Genomic DNA, 26,804 nt, shown 5'->3' with positions numbered 1-26,804 from the left:
GAGCACAGACAGGCACAAGGAGAGCCTTGAGCCTTTCGGTCTTTGGATGGTTTGATAACCAACATTTTGTCTGATAGTATTTGGCTTGACCATATTCCCAGTCCCATAGACTGGGACTCAACATAGAATGTCATTATTCCTAGTTTGATTAAGAATTATTTTCAATACACGTTGAGGAGGGTTGTCTACAGTCTTAGTATAAGAGGTAGGTTTAGCAATTCTGTCTCAGGCAAGATCAGTCAAGATTTTGTCAAGGTGAAATAAAAGCAATTGAAACATTTTTAACCATGTAGTGAAGAAGTTGATTCAGGTCCATAGGACAAAGCTTTTCTGTGTAAGCTATTTATTCGTAATTTTTGCAAAGTATGCGTGGAGTTGTGGCTCACACATCCCCAGAAGTCTCCACGTAGTTGGAGCGCACGTATCCCTGGGTATGAACTAGTCCTCTGTGATTTTAGAGATTTGGATGCACTTTCTTAGTAGTATCTATAATCCGCCACACAAATGAACAAAAAGAAGCAAATACAACTGAGACTCTTTGTTTTTTTAATAAAAAAGTGAATTCAGCTTTTCTTGTAATTTTGCTTAAAAAAGGCTGACAATATAGGAACATAGATTACGTAGAGAGACGAGCTTGGCTGCTCGGTGGTTGATCTGGAGTGAGGAAACTAAGAAAAGAGTCTGTGTATTCAGTAAGCAATGGGAAACGTCACAAGCATCTGTGTCACTGCCACTGGTGACATGCGCAGTGGCCTTTAAGAACAAAAGGCCCTGCGTATAGAAAGCCACTTGAAGCACTCCAGATTCAACTCACAACACAGCTTGACCACCTGCACATATACTGTATAGTTCAAATATATCAGCTTGCATTGTTATGGTGTCTGTTTCATAACATACATGAAAACCAACAGAAATATACAAAAGAGATGTCACAATGTCCAACAAAGAGTATAGATAGTCGTGAAGTAACGAAAAATATTCATGATAAAACTTTGAACATTGGCAAACTTAAAACCTGCTACAGAGTGTTGAAATACAGCTAAATACAGCACCAAACAGTTTATAGTAACTGTATTTGAAAATGATAACCATCTCAAATAACTGACTAAATATAACAAACACGAAGTGGCCAGTGAGTTGGCATTGCATTATAACAACAGTGAAATGATGTGGATATTGATTAATTTAAATAAGAACTTTGAAAAGTGAAAAGTAATTTCACTACTGTATATAACAGCCTGGCATTCTCAACAGAAAAGATATACCACAGTACAATCATGTGCTACTCTAGACAGCAGAGTAAAGTATCAACAATACAGAGTGGTACAAAGTAGCAGACTTCCAAATTCCCAAATTCTTTGCTGTCACAGCTGTAGCAATGTCAAAATTAAACAGGTGGAAACAGGAAATCAATGACCTAGGATATCGTATTCCGCTCTGTTCTGCTCCATTATAGTCTTTCATGAGGGACTGAGCTGCACCTCAAAGAGTTCCTGTGACTCAAAAAAGCTAGAAATGAAGCCTTAAGCCCGATACTCATACTTTGTCGCACGAAAATAGCAGACTTACAAGTTCACAATGTGTCGCAGACGCGACAGAGCATTAAGTAGGTTTTACTGTGCGACGGAGCATAAATTAGGTTTTACTGTTATGTTAAACTGTTATGTTATGTTATGTTACTGTTATGTGTGTTCATGGCATCACTGTATAGTCAGCTGTGTGCCTATCTTTGCGTCGTGACACAACGCAAAGTGTGGCATACTATTAAAGGCCATATCGTTGCTGTCGGGCAGAAACCTTGTATCTCCATATTTCACTTATTTCTTTCTCCGTAAATTAATGCCCTACTTCATCAAACAAGAGTGTCACACAAAAGCTGTGAAAATAGCACATCTACCAACGCACAACACGTCTGGCTATTTTCACTATTTTAAAATGTTTATAAAATAATAATAAAAAGGAACGGTTTTGGACATACAAGGTTTCCACCCGACAGCAACAATATACTCAATGACTGTTGTGAAAACATACCGGATTTAAAGTATAAAAAAGTGCACCACAATAAGAATTTAAAAATCAAGTTTGATACATTTCTACCTTGTTTTTGAATGGTGCAATTCACGATAACAAAACGTTCAGTTGGGGTAAATTTGTACCTAGAATGAAATGGATTGGATGCTGAATCAAGTAAAAATATTAATACTTTCAAGAGTAGATAAATAAATACCATTTTATATGAACCGAATTTCAATGCTGGCCACCTCCCCTTTTCACTGTACATCCCTTCTTGCTGAAGTTGTTTTGCTGTGGACCCTTGCTCTCCTCTCACCCCTACTAAAGGTTTTGTAGCAGTGTGTTGTGAGATATGTTTTAGTCAGTAAGACGGTATTCACAGGGATTAACGCAAAAAAAAAAAAAAATGTATTGTGGATTTAATTTTGAAAATGAAATCCCTGTATTCAAAGCACTGGAGGAGAATGACATTATGTCAGGTGAGATGCTTGGTTCAGGTAAATGTATACTTAAGCACACTACCATTTCGCTTGACAAAACTAGTGTATTTTCAACCCAAAAATGTGTCAAGCGACAAAGTATAAATGAACCAGAATCAAACATCTCATCTGACATAATGTCATTCTCCTCCAGTACTTTGAATACCATCTGGCTGAAAAATAATCTCACAACACACTGCTAATAAACATTTAGCACTTCTTAACAATTCACTTAAAAAATATCAGCAACACGCCGGTCCCTTTTGACATCTCTCATCCTCCTCCTTGTGCGTAAGTCTCTAACTCTACTACTGGTCTTTCTTGGCCCCGGGCCGGCATGCTTCCTGTTTGCCGGTTTCTTTTTGGTCTGGAGACATTAGTTGTGCAAGGTCCAACAAGGCTTTTTGGATCTGAGCACCAAACTTGTGGGCACCCTTTAGGGGACACAGAGAAGACAGAGATTGGAAGAGGAGAAAAAAAGATTGTATGTGATGAAATGACACACACGCACACACAAAGTAAAAATGTTGATTGATATTCATTTTAGAACAATTTAAATAACTAGTAAACCGTACTAGTAGTCATAGCCAAACTGGACATTGGGCCTCATCTCTATAGTGCTAAAATGAGCTAAATAAGCTCAAATGCAATTAGAGCATACGTTTAATGATGAGAATAAGTACCAAACCATGTACAGAGCCTCGCTAATTTTGTCATTGAGAGAACAGTTGATGGATCACCAAAAAGACGCATTAATATAGCAAATATAGCATTCACACAATAAAGCACCGTATTTCCAACATTTACAGGGCATAAAGTACTTTGTCAACTGTGACAGGACATAAAGGGTAACTTCACAGATTTTTAACCTGAAGCGTATTGTTTATATTGTGAGGATGTGAAAAAATCTAACACATTATAACATGTCCCCTTGCGTTGCCTTGAGAGCTTGCTCTAGCCACTTGCAAAACATTGACAGCCCAGTCATTTTACGTAGAATTATGTAGGTTAAAAATGGGCCCTTAAAGTCGCCGTTTAATACTTATATGAAAACATTAATTTGTAAAAACAAAAAAAAGTAATGGAAAATGCAATGTCCAGGCTCACTGGACATTGGGTGCCACACCTCGGTGACACCCAGTACTTTGGGTTGTACTTACAGTGTCTGGACATGAGTGCTTGCAAGAGATGTGGAAGTTAATCATCTTTTCTCCCACAATGATGTAAGACACCCCATAACCATCGTCTGCCACCTAGTAGAGACACAGACAGTACTTAACCTCCATGACTCAATCACTACTCCCAGAGACAGAACCTTTGCTACTGAGTAACACCCGCATATTAAGATGAAGTGGAAAAATATAAAAACAGTTACAATAATACATACATAACTATAATACAAAATATTTTATAAACGACTACAGATCAACTTTTCCATTGTTGTTTGTCCATTGTCGCCAAAAAGTGGTCAAAGTACAGTTGTAACTCAAGTTCAGTTCTCTAAGACTAGATGGGTTTAAGTGGTTAATTTGAGAGGGAGGCACTTACTGGGCCAAAGCCTCCCCCACAGGATATATACTCTGGGTGGTTGACCAAGTCAAACAGCTCCACCTGCTGGACTGGAGTCTGGCTGGTAGACAGCCGCCACGGCTCCGACAGTACCTGACGTAAAAACACACACAGGCAGTCAAAGCATTGATTTGTTGTAGCTTTGTCAGTACAGGGTATTTAAAAAATAAATACATTTACTGACATGAATACAAATAGATCAAACACCTCTTTTAAGAAGGGAGACTCGATGCCGAGGTATTTGGAAACCACATAGAGGCAGAAGAGGTGCCTGTCGATGCCAGCTCCAGTCATGGCCATGCGGTACAGGTTCTGGTGCTTCTCTGAGGCAGTGCAGAACAAACGCCTGCACAAGTCTGCCCCCTGGTGGAGAAAGGTGGAAGTGACCCCATGGCATAATGCTGCATTAGAAAACTGGACACCGTGGTTATCACAAACGCCATGGCTCTCACAGAGGCTTTCACACTTATACTATACAACAAAAAACGTACATTACTTGAAAATACTTGCTAAAATGTTGTGTAATGGTAAGTATTCAACAAACACTTGATTGTGAACTTATGGTGTCACTGACCTCTCCCCCGTCCAGCGCTCTAATAAAGGCACAGCTCTCGTTACTGCAGGAGCGAACGGTCTCGGTTCTGCCTTCCCTGAACAGCCGGGTCATCGAGGCCTCATAGGTCAGACAGAACATCCCTCTGTCCTGAGGGACGAGAGACACAGAACCCCAACAGGAAGGACTGAGACCCACGTTGTTGCAAAGGGTCATTCATTCTACATGCAGTAGAGTACTGCTGGGAATATTTAACCCATTTACACCTGAGGCCGATTCTAAAAACACCTTCTAAATCCTAATTAAGTTTTCTGTAAAACTTTTTGATTCAAATTATTATTATTTTTTAAATCATGTTGCTATATATCCTTGTTGTCGGATGGAAACCAAAACCGTTCCTTTTTTATTATTTTAAAAACTATTTAAAATAGTGAAAATAGCCAGTCTCACCCTGAAGTAAGCCAACTGAAGAGCCAGCTGAATGAAGGCATCTGGACTGATTCTACACTTCTTGATCCTGCCTTTGCCAAAGTCCCGAAAAGAGAAGACGTGAAAGTCCACATCATCCGCCAGAGCCTGGGCTACCGCCAGAGACTGGGAGACCTGCTCCTGACACTGGGACAGGTTGTATTGATTTGCAAATGTAAACAAACAAATTAATTTATGGATTATACAAAGTATAAAATAGGGCTTAAGTGGATAATCAGACTAATCAATTTAGTCAATTATTTAAAAAATCTATAAAATAACATGCAAAAAACGAACAACATGATCATTGGATTCATCTAAAAAGTAATTGATAGAATGATCTCTAAGAAAATCATTGATAGTTCCAGTAATAAATAAAAAGTGAACATTAAATGAAGGAATGGGCCGCTAACCTCTGGGGAAATATCCCAGTTCAGCTTCTGTGGTCGTAGTAAAGATGGATCCACCTCTCCTTTACAGTGGCCCTCCTCATTGTACCCAAGCTGGAAACTGTCTGTGGCCAGAACATACTGGGCAGGAAAAGAAAAGCTTCGTTTATACTCCATCGCATGATAGTGTCGCTTGCCGGAAAGCTAACAAATCCTTGAAAATGTGTCATTTACACAAGCGACACTGAAGACAACAATGCTAGAATGAAGAACCCAAGGATAAAAACACAACAATCTGTGTGTAGCCTATAGTGACATGGGGGTCCTGACGGAGTGCTTTTGCGGTTCTTAAGTACTTCCACACATCACTGACTAATCCTTGGTATCTTCATTCTAGCAGCAACACTAACTAATGTCCTCTTTCATATACGCCTGTCACAAGTATTACATAATCGTCTAATCGCAATTATTTGAGATAATCACAATTATTTCGCATAATCGTCATAATCGTTTCCATGTAAAAAAAAAGAAAAATCATAATATATATATTTTAAAAAATCACACCCAGTGTGAAGTGGGCGGTGTGGTCACAGTGGTCATCACAGTGATGGAAGTTCACGTAAAGAAAAGTAATATTGTGGACCAACCATTGTACACCCTTAACTTAAAAAAAAACATAAATGTGTTTTTTTTAAGTGCATAGTCCTATTTATAGGGCTATGCACATGTGTCATGTTTCACTAGCCAATCACAGTCCTGAATAGACTGTGATTGGCCAATCACGGTGCAGGGTTAGGGGGGTACACTGGTGGCCAATCACAGCGCAGGGTTGGGGGGGTGCAATTGATGTCGATGTCCAAACCTCACATATAGGGGCGGTTTCACCGCCCAAAAACAGAAATATTAGATCTACAATTAATCGTCAACTTAAATTTGTAATCGTGATAGCTCTTCTTCCATACACGGTTGCTAATAATACTAAAGTAGGCCATGCTCCTCTGGGGTCACTAACCTCCCATAGGTGAGCTACGACTGGTGCATCAGCCCACGAGTGTTCTGCATTCAGGCCGTTCTTCCCGTTCCTGTATATCACAACTGAGAAGGACTTGTCAAACCACCTGTGTGACACCGGGAAAAAAAACGAGTTAATTGGGTGAACCAACGTACGAGGAATTCCCACATCTCTATTTTATAACGTAAAGGCTACTATGCAAGAGATAATGTACAGCGACCCCTTCAGATTAAAGCAGGAACCTCTGCTTTGTGTGCGCTCGATCTACATCAGTGGTTCTCAAAGTGGGGTCCGGGGACCCCACGGCGGTCCTTCAAGGGGTTCCAGGGGATCCCCAAGGGGCATGATAGCCCAGGCTGATTTTGTAGTTTGTTTTCCAGTTCAGCTTAAAAACTACAGCAAATTAAAAAACGTGGCAGACTAGTAAACAACACAGCTGCACCAAACAAATTAATGAGTGTTAGATTTTCACAGGTGTGTCCAGAGCCAAGGGCATGCCAATGTGCAAGCATGATAGACAGTATTGACCTAAAATCTAAAACAACCATTATTAATTTGATTAGCTTCAGCTGTGTTGCTTACATCACGGTGTACTACAAGGTCAGTGTCATGCGTTTTACCCTGCTGTAGTTTTTAACCTGAAGTGGAAAACAAACTACAATTTAATTTACCTTTAATAGAGCATGAAAACCAGTTTAACCACTTTAACCATATTTTATGCTAGGCTATTCAAAAATAGCCGTTCTACACCCTAACAATGTATCTTATCTTTAAAAAAATGTTTATTACGTTTTTTCTTTAAAACACAAATCTTCTCTTATTGGGGTCCCTGGCACATATGTCTTTCAGATTAGGGTCAACAACCAAATACATCAATTTGTGTGTCCTGAAAATGTTTGAGAACCACTGATCTTCATTATGCCGTTATTACATGGCTACTTACAAAATAATTCAAATATTTCCCAAAACAGAGACAGATCACCGGTCTGTTATTCAGAACAACAGTCTGCTATCAGGATATAACAGGCTGTAGAACGCCACGATTGACCAATGAGAATGGACAATTCATCAAAGCTGTTTCATAGAAGGTAGTTAATAAGCTTATCACCAAACTCCGGCTCATTACCTGTCATAACATTTCCCATGGAGCAAGGACTTGGCATAGCGGTCTAGACTAGCCGCCGGGTCCTCTCCCATCATCCCTTGCTCATCATCGTCCAAGGTCACAAAGAAGGCAGCTTTCTCAATGCAGTCCAGCGAGCGCTTATTCACCCCACTGCTGAAGTACTCCTTCCTGGCTTTGGCCCATGGAATTCTGAGAAATGAATCAGAAGATAAACTATTACTGCTACTCTCATTATTACTATTAGATAAAGCATACAATGGATGTTTTTAAAGGCCTTTACAGGCCCATGTTTAACAATGGAAACAAAAGACATCCCTTTCCTTAGAACCTCAATCGGGTAAGAAAGAAACCTTGGCAGGTAAAGGAAGAAATCTCAGGACAGATCACAATAAAAAGGACCAGGGCATAGAGCAATGCAATCGGTAAAAAAAAAAGAAAAAAAGGACCCCCTACCAGGGCAGACAGTTTTACAGAAAACAAAGGACAAAAATCCAGTTAGACATGGTAAAATGCACAGTACTGTAGGTTGACATTTTAAAGTTAGGTGGCACTCTTATCCAGAATATCCTTCTGTTCCTGGATCATCAACATTACAGAGATGAGGGGAGCAAGAGGCAGAGTAGTAGCGCTCTTGACAATATTCCTGAAATGAGCAGATAATGCAGAACAATGCAGATAATACAAATGGGACTTTAGCCCATTTAAACCAGGAAAGCATTTATGTAACCATTTTAACCGTCACTTCGTGCCGCACTATGAGTTTGTAGATCTGCAATTTTTTTTTAATCTTGAAAATGTGTGCAAATCTTTGATATACATTTTTTAAAGCAAACATTTTTAACTCAAATCTTTGCTTCTGGGGATCTCTGGAACAAAATATTCTGAGATGGTGGTTTGCGGCCAAATACATATAATGTTTGGGGTCCTTGACCACTGATATAGCAACATACATTTTCAGAAAACTGTTAGGATTTAGAAGACATTTGTAGAATCGGCCTCAGATCTTAATGGGTTAATAAACAGTGGGACTGACCTGTCTCCGGCGGTCAGGGCTCCCAGCTTCTCCTCCCCGGTAGAAGGAGTCGAGTCGTCGTCTAGGATCCTCTGGATTTGGGATTCGATCTCCCTGGGGGACAGGAGCCGTCCTGCGTGGTACACCCACAGCCGGAAGTAACGTCCTCTGTGGTACACCACCACGTATTCACTGTCCTGCCAGTGCTGCACCGTGTCTTCACGTTGAAAGAGACGGACGGAGAGGGACGAGAAAGAAAGGTCAAGTATGATGTCAGTGGAGGCGAAGGGGTTTGAACCCCTGCAAGTGGGAGAGAGGGGATATGGGTAAGCACTACACTGTAAAATCCTCAGTGTTTATTTAACTCAGTGATTACAAATGCATTCAAATCAACCACTTTAACCCTGGCGTCCCCATGTTGGGCATGTCATTATATACGCATTTGATTTTATTTAAAAAAATCTAGGTAATTAATTAATTAATTAATTTGAATGTCGAAAAGTGGCAGATCTACTTATAAATTGTCTATATTAAAAGAAAAAATGAGGTTTTCTGTGGTTAAGTGGCTAACACTGAGGATTTGACTATGTACTTGAAATATGAAATATACAGCAAGGTCAGTTTCACAACTGAAATGAAATGAAAATGAAAAGACAGAACTAGAAAAGGACGCCCCTCGGAGGGCAAGTCTTCGCCAGGCCGCCAGTCCCGGCTACAAATCGTTGAAGCCAATTACAGGCACACAGTATGGAATAACAAAACCCTGTTTGACGCTCATTGTTACAAGAAACAATAATGAGTAAACCACTGTTTACCACTGAAAAAGCAGCATGTAAAGACATTTATCACTGATTGTAGTTATTGTTTTACTGTATTTCAGACATATTATAATAATACCTTTATATAATTTAATAAGCCACTAAGTATGGTTCAAACCTAGCCTGGTAAACCATCCCCGTCACGTGAGTCTTCTGCAGACTGCAGACAGGTCTGGCCCCAAGCACTGGATGGGTGTTTTGCAGAAACCAAAAAGTGGTACAAAAAGAGAACGATCTGCATTTTCTATAATGTTCCAGTGTCTAAAGCTAAATCATTGTTGTCACCATTAAGCATTTGGTTAGTACAGGAACTACAGATGTGTAGCAGTGGCATATTTGACATCTCCTAAACTCTCCATGTGTGGGACTGATCTGAAATCAGGATTATTGGGGCTAGTCAGGCGGCAGGAAATGTAAATACTACCTGTCAGCGTTCCGGGGATTCGACACGAGTCGAACATCCGCTCAAACTGATAGGAACAGCAAGGAACCGAAGACCTCAACAACCACTGAGCGACAGAGACAGAGGGACCAGTGAAAAGGAAGGAAACAAGAGAAGGAAAGAATGGAGGCGAGAGAGGAACCCATACAGATGTATGAGAAAGAATAAACAAAGGGAGTGGTGGGATTAAACATTAGATGAAAAGGGAGCCAAAAAATGTGGAGCATGTTTGGGGAGAGAGGTAGAGAGGGGTGAGAGAACAGAACGAGTTAGAAAGAGAAAAGAGGTTAGTGAGAAATAGAGCCTTTACAGAAACCTTTACATCCCCGAGATGAGACCAAAAGAAAGATGTAGACAGATGAAGTTATGGGTTGTGGGGCCAACATGTAATGATATGTAGTGACTCACAGACACATCGCTGCCTTCTGAGGCCATACGTACGCGCATAGAGACAAACACACACACACCACACACACATACTGTACACACACACACACCATTTGCTTCTTTTTTCTCTTTTTTACTGATTCCTGTATGCCTGTCTTGTGTTCACAATGTTACTAGATAAAAATGTGTGAACTCGTTCTCTCCCCGGGTTTTGCGGCTGGCTGTTGATGGTTAATGGTGGTGTTTTAAAGGTGCTGTGGTTACTAAACAAGTATAGTGCATCAGCAGTGCACAGTTACTTAGGACGCTGCACGGGAATAATGCATACCTTGGTCGTATGCTAATGCAACGTGTGAGTGTGTGTGTGTGTGTGTGTGTGTGTGTGTGTGTGTGTGTGTGTGTGTGTGTGTGTGTGTGTGTGTGTGTGTGTGTGTGTGTGTGTGTGTGTGTGTGTGTGTCTGTCTGATTACCGGTCTCCTCTCCAGGAGTGCGTGTGGTGTTGAACATCCTCTCACACTGAGCAGCACACAGAGGAATGACAGTGCCTGGAACACGACTCTGGGAGAGGAGGAGAGATGGGGGGGGGGGCAGAAGGAGGGGAATGCAGAACCAAGGGGGGGATAAAAGGAAAAAGGAGGAATAAGAAATGAGGGATAGTAAGGAAAGGAGTGGGGGGGGGGGGGTAGGAAACCAAGCAAAAGAAAGGTAGAAAGGGGACAAAGGGTGAGGGATGAATATGGTATAAAAAATAAAGGGGAATGGAGATGGATACTCCAGCTAGCAGAGGGTGCTCTCTCTCTCTCTCTCTCTCTCACACACACACTCACACGGTACCTCAGGGTGGGAATACCAGCCCTACACAAGAGACGTACATAAAACACATGTGGATGGACTGATGCTGAACGCAAATTCAACACACACACACACACACACACACACACACAAAATTGGAGCAGAGTAACCAAATGCAATCTCAAACAGACAGTATAAGACCTTCAGCCATAGGCTACCATAGCCCCCCCCCCCCCCCCCCCCCCCCCCCCCCCATCTTGAAAAAAAATAATTTCAGGCCCTGGCACACTGATCTTGTAAACTAAGAAACAACAAAGCAGCAAACATTAAAGATTTATATTTCCGAGTCTGTGGTGCTGTAGTTCTCATGGTGAACGGTTGAGGTGGGAAAGCAGCTGAACTCACAGGTTTGATCTCTTCTCTGTTGAGTCGGCGTCGGTAGAGAAAGAAGGCATGGATGGTGTTCCCTGCCCTGGCTGACTGGATGGGCGTGGGAGTCACATACAGGAAGTCCTAGAGAGCAAGAAGGAGGGAGTGAAAGTTACTGGTCAGATGCAAAAGTGCTGACTAGTTAAACAAGTACTATTCGGGGAGCAGCCCACATCCCACAATGATGCACAGAACTCTTGTATAGCCAGGACCTATTGTGCAAGTTATGGGGAATTCAGAAACAGATCCCATTTTAAATTCTGACATGTGGTTTTGTTTTTAAATTATTGTTCGATTGACCAAACCACGTCATGCACAGTATGGAAATATCAGACACTTAAATTGTTAAATTGCAAGATAATGTACATTACATACAGTTTTGCTATGTGGACAGGACGTAATATATGGAAGCAAGAGGATGGTCCTACCATGCCATAATAGTTACTGTTGACCATTAGGGGGCTCCGACCTCGAAGGTAAATGTATTCTTCCCACCAGTCGCTAACCTAGAGACCAACACACACGCACACACACACACACACACACACACACACACACACACACACACACACACACACACAATGTAGTAAGACAGCAACACAGGGGCAGAAGTACCCACTGCTACATCCAATAAGGATTAATTATTCAAACCACACCGTCCCACAAAGATCTACATAGTTAATGGGATTTTAAATGTGCTTTGGACTGCTGGAAATGCGATGTATATTTGCTGTGTGAATATTTTGTTTAAGTGATAGTAGGGCATAGCAGTCGGCCACTTACGTAGTTTGCGGACCAGAGGGCTTTGAGTTTGAGGTACCACTGCACCCGGGGACCGAGGCTGCTCTCAAACTCCGAGGCCAGGTTCGTCATACGCTCAAACTCAGCTGATTCCATTAACGGACGCACTGACTCCAAGTACTGAACACACAGACAACATGAAATGCAGTGCAGCATTAGTTTAGTTTAGTCCATAACGCTAATGTTCAACAATGGTCAACTCATTAATGTCCCAGACCTCAAAAGCCATATTGTGGTCTACTGGGCAATACCCATTTATTTCCTTTTTTATGCAATAATTGACCATATCCTCATGGCAGATATTTGGCTCTTATGTAAGAGTGGGGTTTCCCAACCTCCAAGTATGAGGTAAGAGCAAAATGGCTGCCACGTGAATAGTCAAAAGGAATACAAAGCTAAAAGAAAGGCCAGCATGAATAGAAATATATATCATATAAACACATTGTAGTATGTACAAAACTGATTAACTTGATACAAAAGTTACTTTTTGTTACATTTGTGAATTTGTATTCATATTAGGTAATTTGAATAATTGTGTCCAGTGCAAACATCACCTCCCTGCCTCCCCCCAATCATCATGTCTGACCCTCTTCACTGTGTCCAGTGCACCATCACCCCTCCCTTCCAAATCCTCACAATGTGATGATTTGGCACACTTGTACCCTCTTGTAACCTGGCCAGGTTTTCATTCCCACCTAGTATCTGGTCATTTGCACTCACATACATGCATGCACACTTTCCGTATACGCATTCCGTCTCACCTTCTTCACTGTGTCCAGTCCACCATCACCCCCCCCCCCCCCCCATCCCATCATAACCATGTCTCACCTTCTTCACTGTGTCCTTGATGACAGGCAGAGGGAGATTTGGCAGGGAGCCCTGATAGCTGTAGAGCAGCGGCTGTCTGCCCGAAAATATCCGCACCAGCGCCTGGCGTGGGTACAACGTAGAGACACACACACATTATGTAAATGATAAATATTGAAACACATCCTAAAGCAGTAATGGACTAGTAACATCGGTGTGTTAAAACAACATATTTTAGTGACACCCCTAAAAGGCCAGTTCAGATCAAATGAAAGACGCCAAAGACATATGAGTATAAACATTCTAAAACTACCCCTTTTGCCTACTATGTTCGCCTAGTATGACATGGCCCGGGATAGGGACTCTAGGGTTCAATTGGTTAAAAGAAAAGAGAGAGAGAGAGAGAGAGAAATAAATGGTGTGTGTGCGTGCATACACTGTGTGTGTGTCAGTGGTGGGAAAAGTACTCACATCTTTCACTTAAGTAAAAGCATCAATACAGCAATGTAGAAATGTAGATATCAAAATCTACTTGAGTAAAAGTGCAAAAGTATTGGTATCAAAATGTACTTAAAGTACCAAAAGTAGAAAGAAGTCATTGCGCAGAAAGTTTTCAAATATATAAAAATCTTTAGAAAATAGCAGATCTACAAGCTCACAATGCGTCGACACATTGTGCGTGCGTGCGTGCGTGTGTTCGTGACGACACTGACCACCCAGACTTTGGTGGTGTTGGACATCTTGTTGTGCTGCTCGAAGATCCACCGGTGATAGGAGAGGAGCTGCTTCAGGCAGAGACGCATGGTGAAGATGAGCGACAGCCACAGCATGGTGCTGAAGACCACCGCCGACACCACCGTCTGACACTGACTACTCATAGACTGACTGAGAGAGAGAGAGAGAGAGAGAGAGAGAGAGAGGGGGTGGGGGGGGTTAGGGAAATGGAACGGAGGGGGGAGTTGGAGAGGAGCATGGGGGTAACAGGGAAGAGCAGATGGTAAGGCGAAAGAGGCAGGGAGTGGAGGATGGAACAAAAGATAGATAATTGGAGTAATTGGAGGAAAGGGGCAATAGAAGGAAAGAAAGGGAGGAAACAGATGAGGAAGGGAGTGGGGGAGAGAGAGAGATAGAGACAGAATGTGACATGAAGCAAGTAAGACCTATCTGTCTCACCACAGTGGTACCAAAATACATCCTACTGCTTTTTTTCTTCAAATAAATCTCTTTTCTCCTTTTAGAGTCAATATGGGCAAAGTCCCTTCAGTCATACTGTAAGTGAGAGCAAATTCTGTCTTATGGATAGAATAGTGGGGAAGAACAGATACATAGAGACAGAGAGAGAGAGAGAAAAGGAGAGAGAGAGAGAGAGAGAGAGAGAGAGAGAGAGAGAGAGAGAGAGAGAGAGAGAGAGAGAGAGAGATAGAGAGAGGTGGAATAGAATGGAAAGGTAGAATGAAGAGGAAAAACACAACATAACTAGAAAAAGTGCTCAGGTCTCCGCCAGGTCAGGTAGGTTATTGTGGGGCAGCAATGTTCGGAATTAGCCAATCAGGATGGAATATGAAAAATTGGACGGAACCATCTTGATCACTTGACTATATGTGTACCGATTTGCATGATGTTTGAATTTGTAGGAGTAATATAAAAAAGAAAAGTGTTGCAAAATTGTCCTCCTGGTGGCGCTATAATAGGGCCATGTTAAAAGGGTGGCATTTGTTCTTCAATGTAGTGCGAATGTGCGTGCAAAGTGTCACCACAATCGGATGCTGCATTCATGATTTGTGGCATTTTGTTCAAAACGGGCCACTCCTGCAAACTTTAGATGTCAATGTTAGCCAATCAGGATGGAATATGAAAATTTTAAAAGATCCATCGTGATCACATGACTATAGAGATCAAGTGTACCGATGTGCGTGACATTTGGATACATTCTGAAGGCTTAATATCAAAAAATGTGTTTTACATAAGTCGGCCTCCTGGTGACGCTATGAAAGGCAAATGTGAAAAATGAAGGTCAGTTGTTTTTTCTTGGCCTCTAGGGAGTGTGCGTGCAAAGTTTCATGCAGATCGGTGCAGTTATAGTTAAAAACACAAATCGTCCATTTATAGCGCCACCATGAGGCTGATTTGAACATTTTCAAGTGGCATTTCTTCCTCGGCCTAGTGGGAATGTGCGTGTGAAATCTCACGGAAATCGCAAGCTGCGTTCATGATTTGAGGCATTTTGTTGAAAACGGAGCAATCCTGCAAACTTTGGAAGCCAACCTTAGCCAATCAGGATGAAATATGGAAAATTGGACAGATCCGTGTTGATCACATGACTATAGAGATACTGTGTACTGATTTGCGTGATGTTTGGATAAAATCTGTAGGAGTACTGTCAAGAAATGTGTTTTGCAAAAAGCGGCCTCCTGGTGGCGCTATAAAAGGCTAATTTGAAAAATTTGGGGCAGAGGTTCTGCTCTGGCATCCAGGGAGTGTGTGTGCACAGTTTCGCTGCGATCAAGCCAACGGTGCTGGAGATTAGCTGTACACAAAATGACAGAATGACGGACACACGGACGGACACACGGACGGACGGACGGACGGACGGACAGGGGGCAAAACATACTCTCTCGCCAGGCCGAAAGACAACAAGAGATAGATACAGAATGAAAGACAGACAAATTATGAGAAAAGAGGACAGAGAGCCACAAGTGCAGGAACAGGAAATGAGGCCTTTTGACCATATTTGGCTTTCATGACAGTTACCTGACGGGCAGGTGCTCCTGTATCTTGGCTATGAGGCCCATGGAGGGGTCAGAGCGTGTGTACATGGTAGCCAGGATGGCTATGACTACGAAAAGCCAGGAGGAAGGGCTGGCAGGATACACGCCTGTTATCACGCCATTCTGTCAAAAGGGAGAGAATATAGATTAATAATAATAATAATAATAATAATAATAATAAACTTTATTTGTATAGCACCTTTCATGACATGAAATGCAGCTCAAAGAGCAAGAATACAAATACAGAAACAGTACAACTAATTTAACAGATTAGATTATAGTGATTTGATTTGTGTCAATTACACAACATTCCTTTGCGGTTCCCCTGTCTTAACGGTTGCCCATGCAGGGCAAGCACATATTCTGGCAAATGGACTTTGCTTTCTGATTGCCTGAACGGGCAAGTGCTTTTTTTTCTTTCTTTACTTTTTGAGTATTTTTAGAAAAAGGGAAACAACCTCCTATTGTTTGCTATTCACACAATATGAGATATATCTGTCAATAAACACTCAAATGTCCTTGTACTGTGCTCAGACAGACAAGTTTTGTAGTGGAGGGTATACGAAGGTATAAATAGCCTATATCCACTTCAGTGGGAATCGTGTATATTTACTTCTAGTGTGCGCAGCGACAAAAAGGTTTGACTTGAGTGTTGAGTTGTCACAACTTTGATTCTGAATATTTGAAACTTTTTCAATGCTCATGTGCCGCACCATCGATACCAGCCGTGCATTCTCCTATGACTCTTCTTGTCCCTGCCTAGTGGAAAAGTCAAGAAAACAACCTGCATGTTTCTCTCTCTGCAGGGACACACAGGCCACACACACCACACACACACACACACACACACACACACACAAAGTTACCCACATGTAGCAGCCCGCCTCACTCACAGTGCTGCACTCAGCTCTCCTCACTCGACTTAACTGCTCCACTTATATAAGTGGCTGCCACAGTGTCATAGTTTGCGGGTGTTAGCTTGCTAAATGCAGAGCCTCTTTGTATGGTTTTGATTGTCCAATGATTGTGCTTTCTCTTTCCATCTCTCCCGAGCATGATTTGGCTGAACTCTTGTTCGGAACAGGCAGAAAACAGCAGGAGCACTGTTTGGAAGTACGTCACATTTGAGGCAAATTAACAAGGAAGAACTGCTAACATAATAACATTACCTGAACTTGATCTATTGAAGTTTTAATGTTGTAATTGTACAATCCAGATGAAATGTAGGTGAAGTAAATCCACCATTATTCATTAGTTGTTTAAAGCATTAACTGTACATGTACAGTAAACAGAATGGGTCACTGTGAGTGGATAGTATCTCAATATATAAGCTCCCAGGACATGGATAAGTTTCCCCCCTAGAGAAATGTCTGTGCAGTGGAATTCTCTCCACTGTGTGTGTGTGTGTGTGTGTGTGTGTGTGTGTGTGTGTGTGTGTGTGTGTGTGTGTGTGTGTGTGTGTGTGTGTGTGTGTGTGTGTGTGTGTGTGTGTGTGTGTGTGTGTGTGTGTGTGTGTGTGTGTGTGTGTGTGTGGTGCGGATGTTACGGTGGTGGAGGTCTATTCAAAGTGTGTCCCAACCCTACATATGTGGCTCACTGCTGATACGCAGCAGAATTCTCTCCACTCCACTGTGTGTGTGTGTGTGTGTGAGGGTGTGTGTGTGTGTGTGTGTGTGTGTGTGTGTGTGTGTGTGTGTGTGTGTGTGTGTGTGTGTGTGTGTGTGTGTGTGTGTGTGTGTGTGTGTGTGTGTGTGTTCCCTACATCTGTGGCTCACTGCTGATACGCTTTACACAGCTGAGACCTGTCACTGCAGAGAGGGGAGACAGAAATAAAGAACTCCTACCTCCCACCAGGATGGAACACAGACAGAATGTGAGAGTGGCTCATGAGCATTCAATAAGGCCCTTTAGTTTGTAGTTTTTAATCATGGCATATCACAAGCATCTGTGTGCACAAGCATCAGGTTCTGTGTCATTTCTCGGCATGTAACAGATGCAGGAGCTAATGTGCTGAGCAGAAAGAAGCGACAGCTAGTGCTGTCACGATGATGACATTTTGCTTGACAATTAATTGACAAGGAGGAAAGTAGGCATGAACGTGTGGGTGGTAGAGTTAATTAGAGCCCGGCCACTACAGTATATCAGTTTGGCCGATATGTCGGCCATTATTTGACTTTTTTGACAACATCGGTATCTGCAACTATGCAGTCAATGTGTCCAAAATTTTAACCGCTTTCAACCTAGTGTCCCTATTTTGGGCATGTCATTATGGGTGAAAAGATTTTCAAAAACAGCATATATCTAGAAGCTTACACTGTGCCGTGATGCGACACGTTTTAAGCTTGTAGATCGGCAATGTTTTTACATTTTTTTATAGTGCTTTATAAGTGGTTAAATATAATGAACTTTAGTTCATGTGTGTATTTTATACTTGTTTGCTTGTTCATTGTGTAACCAAGGTTAAAGGTAGGGTAAGTGATTTAATTTTTTGTTTGTTAAAAAGGTTAAAGTACTATATTCTGATAGTAATCATTGCTACAGAGCGTTTGTTCGGTCACAGTGGTCTCTCTAGCTCTTTAGTAAACAGAATATAGTACATTTTCAGGTAGGTGACACATTTTAAGCCAATCAGGAGAGAGCATAGAAAATGCATTTCTGTTTAATAAAGAGCTGGAGAGACATTGGAGACTCGTTATATGGACAGGACACTCTATAGTAACGAGCACTATCAGAACATAGACCCATTTTGCAATTATTTGAATAATTGCAAATCACTTACCCTACCTTTAAGTTTAATATATGTACATACATGATACCTTACCTTTTGTATATATCAAAATGATTTATGTTTTGTTTTGCTTGATTATAAGTTAAATGTTCTCGAATAAAAATGTTATATTATTGGTCAAAGCAACAGTAATCGGTGGTCAGTAGTCTCCAAAATCTGGATCAACATCAGACCCAAGAACCAGCCATTGGTCGAGCTCCAGAGTTAATCTGTCAAAACTGACAACATGTGTGATGGTGGTGGAGAGACACAGCCAGTGATGGAGGCAGTCGAGACGAAAAGTTTGGCTGGGGATTTTTGCACATCATCTTGGAAAGGTAAAATAAATACCGAAAGAACTAGAGCATGCTGAGTGCGCTCCGTTCTCTATCGATTTTGGTGGTAGTGATGGTACCTTGAGTCTGATGAGGCGCTTCTTCCAGGAGCGCAGGCCAGAGAGGTATATCTGGGCGAGGGCCTGGTGAGACAGCTGCAGGTCTATGCCATCCGGGGTGACAGTGAACTGGAAGGCCACCGCCTGGTGGGCTTCTGCCATGATCACTGGAACGAGAGAGAGAATGATTGGTAGGGGGTGTCTGTCGGGTGTGAGAGAACAGAAAAACAAGACTACGATTCTATAGGTCAGCCCCAAGGGGTCATTCTGTTCCCTAAATCCTACCAGATCGACCAAAGTGGTTTGAACCGAGTGACACCGCGATCCTTAGAGTTTCAAGACAATCCGGCCATTAGATTTGGAGAAATGTTGTGCAAATGGACATTTTGGCCTAGAGCAAAGGCCATGGGGTCACCCAAACCTGTCAAATTATCCTCGGGGAGCATGAAGGTTCACAGCAAATTCCATCCCGATATAGCCAGTAGTTTTCAACATACAGTATCTTGATTTATGTGTTGGACAGGCTGGTCAACTGACTAACAGTAATGCCATCCTATAGAGCCCTGCCGCTCGCAGGGCTAAAAAGAGAAAGAGAGCAAGAGTGTATACATTTTGGGGCCTATATCGAGTAGGCTAACAGTCAAGGGGGGGGGGGACATTTCTTGTAATGAAAAAGACATACCACTATTGCACTGTGCTGAGATCAGCTGAAAAGCTGTCCGCCAACAGCAGTCATCATTGTCAACACTCTTGGTGGTGAGTAATGTTATTGCCTTTTTACAGCTGAGTCTTCCCCCACAGACAACATGCATAGCATAGCATCACTGCCTGACTGAAACCTTGTATCTCCATATTTCATCTGCAAAATAGCAGATCTGCAAGCTCACAGCGTATTGCAATGTTGTGTTGTGAGCTTATAGATCTGCTATTTTTTAAGTTTGGGGATATCTATTTTTTTGTTATTTATGTTTTTGCCTATAATGACATTATAATGACATTGTAGAAATATTTAACCAAACTCAATTCTTAACATGAGCTTGTGACTAAATAATACTTATAATGAAAGTGGAACACAGGTTATTTTTTTCCATTTCCTGAAAAGTAACATTGTGTGTGTGTCGGGTGGAAGCTGTCGGCTTCCACCCGACAGCGACGATAGACAGACAGATGCAGAAATAATGACAGAGAAACACAGGCTTCAGCTGAAGAGCCAAATTGGTCGTCAAGCTCATTTCACCAACATGGTTCATGGCAGTGTACAAACAAAACCTGTTTAAATGTTAAAGGTGGATTAGCTGCAAGGCAAACAGAGACGATAAGCATCGTGAAATGTTTGGTGGCAATTATGCGAGAAAACGCCAGCAGGTCTGTGACAAACATTTAACAGTGCATCTCAACTGCTTTGTTTGACTGATTTTACATTCCCACTTCAAAAAACAATAAGCAGGGCCACCTTGTGAATTTGGTAGTACAGACAAGTGGTCATTTCTATCATGACAAACAGTATACACACACTCGAAAGCTCATAATTTTATCCTAACACCATATGGACAAGAACTTCTCCACAGCTGCGTTGATATCATCAATGGTGCTCTCATTGGTTGGAAGAGACAGAGTGCATAATTAAAAGAGAAAAAGAAAAAAATCCAATTTGATTCAGACCACAGTTACAGTTTGATGTTTTGAGTCGTGACTCGTGAACAAAATTCAATCAGCTACAACTAAGCAGTTAAATGCAGACTGGCTCCCAAAGATTGCAGTAAGTGCTGAATAATGACTGATGGATGGATCTAATTGACTGGGTGAGTTTGAGTCTGCGTGATCATCTGATGCTCGGATATTAAAAGGCGCTCAGGAGACACATAATAATATTATTACTATTAGTCATTAGCCTGTTAAACACATGAAATTGATGGAGGTTGATGGGTTGGCGTTGACTGGCTGTCTGGGTGATTTTGGTTGAGCCCATTACGGCTTCCCCACACAAAGGGAATTGATTTCTCACCACAAATAGGCTACAGATAATGCCCTGGGGTTCAGGCAGTCTGACTGGACAGAACGCAGCTCCACAGAGGCTGAGTGTAAAAATGTCAAATGCCCACTTGCATACCACACATGCACACATCATGCACATGAAAAAAAAACATGCACACGCACACACACACACACACACACACACACACACACACACAATCAATCCCTCCATCCTCACTCAGTCTCAGGGGGTGTTCTGCCCTTTGGGGGAGAACTGGCACTGGCAGATGAGTGCAGTCATGGCTGTGCCAACTGCCAAGGACTCACAGCAGTGAATTTCAGCCATGGTTACTCCAGCCACTTTCTTTGGGTGCCAGCACAGGAGGAAATAACAACTACAAAAAACCCTCACGCCTTCTGTTCAGTTCAGCACTGGCGTCAGATAACAAAATGCTGGCCCTGGGTAGATTTTTCTCACCGATATCTCAATATGCTCTGGTTGAAATACAGAATCAGAGAGCTTTAGCAGACAGGATAGCATGCTAATCCCCTGCCTTCTCTCTAGGCAAACTCAAATTCTGCAACTCGATCTGGAGCTTATGTTCTGCTTTTCTATGGATTTGTTATTGAAGAAAATGACAGACAATGACAAAGTCGAGCCATAGGACTTTTGCGATTAGGTTACAGGCTTAGTGCTATTTGGTACAGTAAGCATCAGCGAGTACAATATGAGCCTACTCTGGATAGAAAAAAATGCCTGTCTAAAGCTGCGACAGGATAATCAAGTGCCTGTCTATGATGCGACAGGCACGATTGACGAGGTGACTTATACTATGGAGACCCGGGTTTGACTCCACACTTTACTTGAGGACTAATGCACAGTTTGCCTGTACTCTCTCTTCTCTCTGATAAATATCCAGAATTATGCCTGCCTGCAAACAGCAAAACTACAAAAAAAACGTTTTCAATGCTATATCCATTCTGTGTTGCATGGAAAACTACCAGGGAGAGAGCGGAATGGAACAGCAGGGAGAGAGAGCGAAGATTGCAAGCAGGAAGCAGGGGGGGGGTATAAATTGGGTAAAAGGTAAGCAGCCATGAGGTGTTGGGATAAGGACAGGTACAGTACAGGTACAGGAACACACCATAGAGGCATGACTCAGACTTTTGACAGACTTAAGTTCTTCTTGCATACCAGAACTCACTTTAATTCAGTGAGTTCTCTGGACACTTCTAAATCTATATCTTCCTGCCCTTTCTCTTCTCAGTGCGGCCATATACAGTAAGTTAGACATTTGGTGCATGATGTGAAATCACATGATGAGCGAGGCGACACACACACACACACGCACGCACACACGCACGCACGCACGCACGCACGCACGCACGCACGCACGCAGACGCACGCACTCATACCAATTCCCATACAGTCTGACCGATAAGAAGGAAACCTATCTCTGTAATAAAACGAAACAATAAATCATCACTATGGCAACAAGCAAGTGACTTCTTCAGGCTGCTGACCTCATGATCATGTAGAAACATTTGCATACTGTGGCACACAAAACAGGGATTCTTCTAATGGGCAAATACCACAATTACAGGTAGTTTAAGTGATATTTTTGGATTAAAACTAAACAGTTTTTTTTTGCAAAAAGGTTAAAGGTCTATATTCTGATAGTAATCATTGCTAGCTATGATAAACAGGACATCCAATCAGGAGAGAGTAAGCATTTATCAGCTTAAATTTGATGGTGCTCTAGTTTAAAATGTGTCTGCTCATTTCTTTGTGTCATCACTTCTAATTTCACTTGTTTATCCTGTATGAGTTCTCTTTCCTGATTAGATCAAATTGGTATCCCGACCTGAAAAATAATTTTCTGTTTGCTAAAGAGCCGGAGAGACAGGGAGATCCCTGTTACAAATAACTCTATAGCAATGATCGCTATCAGAATATAAAGCTATGCTCATTGTAACAAAGGAAAATCATGTATCACTCACAGTACCGCACCTTTAAAATATGGAAATACACACTTTATTTTGCACAGTGAGTGTGGCTTTATGTCCTGTGTAAACAGAAACAAGAGGCAGAGCTTCTCCTGCCCCCTATATTATGACCACACAAAGATGGACAGCTTCATATTCTTATTATTATTATCATTATTATTATTATTTGATTTATAACAGCAGCTAATGGAATCAAATGTAACGTTTGTATGCACACAAAAAAAACATTGCCACAACATCATTCCCCCCATTCTCTGCTAATTAAGGAACTGTGAGCTATCAGCTGATGTCACATGAGTCTTGGTTCTCTCTCATCTCTGGCCTGGGTCTGTGTAACTGATAGAGTACATTAACAAATACTGATTTGTCATAGAGCCTTAAAACTAAGTGGCATAACAATTCAAGCCCAAGAACTTTGACTATACATAAGTAACTATTTTTTACTGTAAGCAAGGCAGCTATTGCCTTTTTTTTGTTAATGAGTAATTTTAAGTGACCTGGTGGTCTAGCGTTTATTGCAGCTCTGTCATTATATTATCTTAAGCTGAGAACAGAACAAGTCCTGCATCTGCCAGTCAGTCATTTTCCTCTGATGCTTGGCATTTCTTTAGTCTATATAGTCTGTTCTGCAAACATGTTCATCTCTGAATACATGTTAAATTCACACATTTCCCCAACAATGTGACAAGTTAACTGGGAGATTGGAGAACTCATCAGTGTTGCAAAGGACATGCTCTCCTTGATCCTATAACATTGAACCTAACACATTAGAGGAAACGGTGACACATTACATCCTGAGTCTGACCTGACCTATATACAGTAGATGATATAGCCTACACATATGGCCCTTCCCACAATGTACACACAACATAGAGTAAGAGCAATATGGATACAATCATACCAAAATAAATATAGCCTACACAGTGAGACAGATATGGCGTAACAAACGTCCTATTATAAAGCCTTTGATCAAGACTATCAGTATCAGTGATGTATTTTATTGAGTCTGAGTACTTTCATATCTATGATATGCAAATTTCAAAATCAATAAAATATATCTAGTCTGGATCCGGATGAACTTGATGAACTATTCATATGTAATAACCGAGTTACATAAGTTGTTAATATTTACCCCAAGGAAACACGTGCACAATACGTGCATACAATACAAAAAAGTATATGGCTTGATTATTATAATCATCAACGTCATAAATTATTGTTTTTATTGATTGATTGAATACAGAAATGTTCACAGCACAGTCAGACATTTGAGCTAAAAGGATGACACTAAAAAGTCCTGGGGACTTGAATTGTTTCCATTGTGGTCCTCCTATGTATTCAATTAATCAACAATACGTAGCATAAAAATAACACCAACATACAATATCATCAACAACTATAAAACACTGTTATGCACAGAGTTATTATGTTATTATAATGAATGTTGCCACGTTACAGTCGCCACCATGGTGCTGTTGTTGGAGAATTCCAACGGACTATGGATGCTCTTCTCTCCACACAGCGCACATTCTTATGAATGGTTTTGATGGAACGCAATAACGTATTAATACCACCATTGATTTGTGACCACTGACCACAAACATTCAACGGTGTGCAATTTCAATGATAAAACACGAAACGTCGTGACGCAAGCCCAATATTAAGCAATGCATTCCATTTGCCTGTATTACTGTTATTATATCATTAATAGTGTGTGTTTCCATCTGTCGCCCAGCCCCATGCAGTCAGTTAACACACAACACTAAACCCTACGACACGGTGACCGGGAAGACTCGCCCCAAAACACGCTCGCCCCCCATTTGTTTTATTTTTCCGAGGACCAGCGTTCTTGTATTTTGTATTTGTTTTTTTTACTGAGGATAAGATTAGAAATAAGTTTAGCGTTATAGGCTAGCCCCATTACGAACCGGAGGGAGAGGTTCGTAATGGGGCTAGGGTTTTAGGCATAGTTTTACTGAGGTTAGAGATCATCATGATTTGTGTGCATGGGGTTCTCATCTTAAACAAGCTGCGTGCTTAACTGAGTCTTCCAGTTTAGTAGACCTTGTATTGTGAATTTGTACTTCCATGTACCGTGATTCTCATGTCTTACTAAATAAAAGTACATCAATCAATCAGATAGGTTTAGGGTTAAGCATAGTTTTACTGAGGCTTAGGTTTAAGTTTAGGAATAAGGTTAGGTTTAGGCAGTGGTGGAAAAAGTACTCAATTTAAGGCTGAAGTGGTATGTTTTGTAATAATAATCAACATCTACTAATCAAGTATCTAGTAACTAAAGTTTTCAAATAATTGTAGCAGAGTAAAAGTACAATGTTTGCCTCTGAGATGTAGTGGAGTAGAAGTAAAAGTACTGAAGATTGGAAAGTAAAAATACTTCAAAATTGTACTTATGTACAGTACTTGAGTAAATATACTTAGTTACTTTACACCACTGGGTTTAGGGTAGGCATAGTTTACTGAGGTTACGTTTAGGAATACCAGGTTAATAATACCTCCGGATTTGCACCGGGGGCGACTGTTCTTTGGGGCGAGCGTTTTGATATTCTACGACACGCTAGCATCGGTGAAGCTAACCCGGCGGTCTCTCTATCAGCCCGTTCAGGGACAAAAACAACGCCGTCGTTTCATTTCTAATGCTAACCCGGGATGCACACAAACAACACGATGTCAAGTAAAATGCTGTTTAGTCAGCAGCATACATACCTGTTAGTTTACGGACACACCGTAGGATTGGAGTTAGTCAGTCAGACCGCAGCAACAGCAGCAGCAACAGCAGGCGACACTCAGCCGTGGCCTGTGACGTCTTCTCCTCTCTTCTCTTCCAGCCTCCTCCTCTACAATACTCCTCCACCTCCAGTCTGTGGGGTGTAAAGTATCTGAGTACATTTACTCAAATACTGTACTCAAAGTGCAATTTTGAGGTATTTTTTACTTTTACTGGAGTATTTCCAATTTTCAGCACTTTCTACTCCAGACCACTACATATCAGAGGCAAATATTGTACTTTTACCCCACTACAATTATTTGAAAACTTTAGTTACTAGTTACTTAGTACATTTTATTACAAAACATACATTAACCCCTTGGCCATTAGCCGGTCTACAAATGCCGATCCACAAATAAAACCATTTTGGTTTTTCATTTTGTAGTACACTCTCAGTTAGTTACCCAAAAGCTAGGGTCCATTAATGGTCCAATCTCCAATTGAAGATTGGACCCCCTGGTGGCGGGCCCCGAACCCGACGTTGAGAAACGGTGGTTTGTAATTCGCCCCGTCACGACGGTGTGGCGCTGGGCCATGGAGCTGGGCCATAGTCCATTTGGTTACATGTGTGCGCTATTTGGAGCTACACCAAAACGGAATGTGAGAGTACGTCACCACTTGGCCACGTCATCACTGTCCCCCCCACTATTTAACCCCTTCCTGCGTGCCTGGCAGCTGGGTTCCTAAGAACATTTCAGCTCCAGGTGCAAAAGATACATTTGTCTCATCAGGAACCAAACTTACAATAGTCTACATTATGAATGAATCAATCACTTCAGCCCTATTTAAAAAAGACCAGGAGACCTGGTTCTGCCAGACCCAGAATGAAGTTCTAGTATGAGCTTTACTTAATTACATACTTGTGACATAATAATTGATTGATTGATTGATTGATTGATTGATTGATTGATTGATTGATTGATTGATGTAGTTTATTTAGAAAGACATGAGAATAGTACATGACAGTACATAACAGTACATGGAAGTACAAATTCACAATACAAGGTCTACT

The 26,804-nt window shown here is 41.5% G+C and overlaps 1 protein-coding gene across 1 annotated transcript; it reads right to left on the bottom strand.

Annotated features, from left to right (window-relative positions):
• Positions 1–374: 374 nt before the first annotated feature.
• LOC308105518 (carnitine O-palmitoyltransferase 1, liver isoform-like) lies at positions 375–25,842 on the bottom strand. Its single transcript, XM_080456304.1, has 19 exons — positions 25,732–25,842; positions 19,048–19,193; positions 15,849–15,988; positions 13,811–13,982; positions 13,119–13,220; positions 12,273–12,410; positions 11,918–11,995; positions 11,466–11,573; positions 10,739–10,826; positions 8,643–8,838; positions 7,610–7,798; positions 6,484–6,589; positions 5,496–5,612; positions 5,065–5,229; positions 4,636–4,764; positions 4,269–4,424; positions 4,041–4,154; positions 3,653–3,745; positions 375–2,926 (listed from the first exon to the last, which is right to left on the bottom strand). Exons 2-19 carry the CDS (start codon positions 19,186–19,188, stop codon positions 2,801–2,803), a joined length of 2,358 nt encoding a protein of 785 aa, XP_080312430.1. The 5' UTR covers positions 19,189–19,193; positions 25,732–25,842; the 3' UTR covers positions 375–2,800.
• Between the last annotated feature and the right edge of the window lie 962 nt (positions 25,843–26,804).

Source organism: Gymnoscopelus braueri (assembly GCF_963280865.1).
Source record: "Gymnoscopelus braueri genome assembly, chromosome: 17".
NCBI classification, from domain to species: Eukaryota; Metazoa; Chordata; class Actinopteri; order Myctophiformes; family Myctophidae; genus Gymnoscopelus; species Gymnoscopelus braueri.
This window is presented reverse-complemented; position numbering and strand designations above follow the sequence as displayed.

Excerpts from the sequence above, each read along its gene's own strand:
- LOC308105518 (XM_080456304.1), bottom strand. The coding sequence starts at position 19,188 with ATGGCAGAAGCCCACCAGGCGGTGGCCTTCCAGTTCACTGTCACCCCG. Across the intron at positions 4,765-5,064 it reads TTCAGTTGGCTTACTTCAGG|GACAGAGGGATGTTCTGTCT; the intron begins GTGAGACTGGCT and ends CTCGTCCCTCAG. Across the intron at positions 3,746-4,040 it reads GTGGGGGAGGCTTTGGCCCA|GTGGCAGACGATGGTTATGG; the intron begins GTAAGTGCCTCC and ends TGTCTCTACTAG.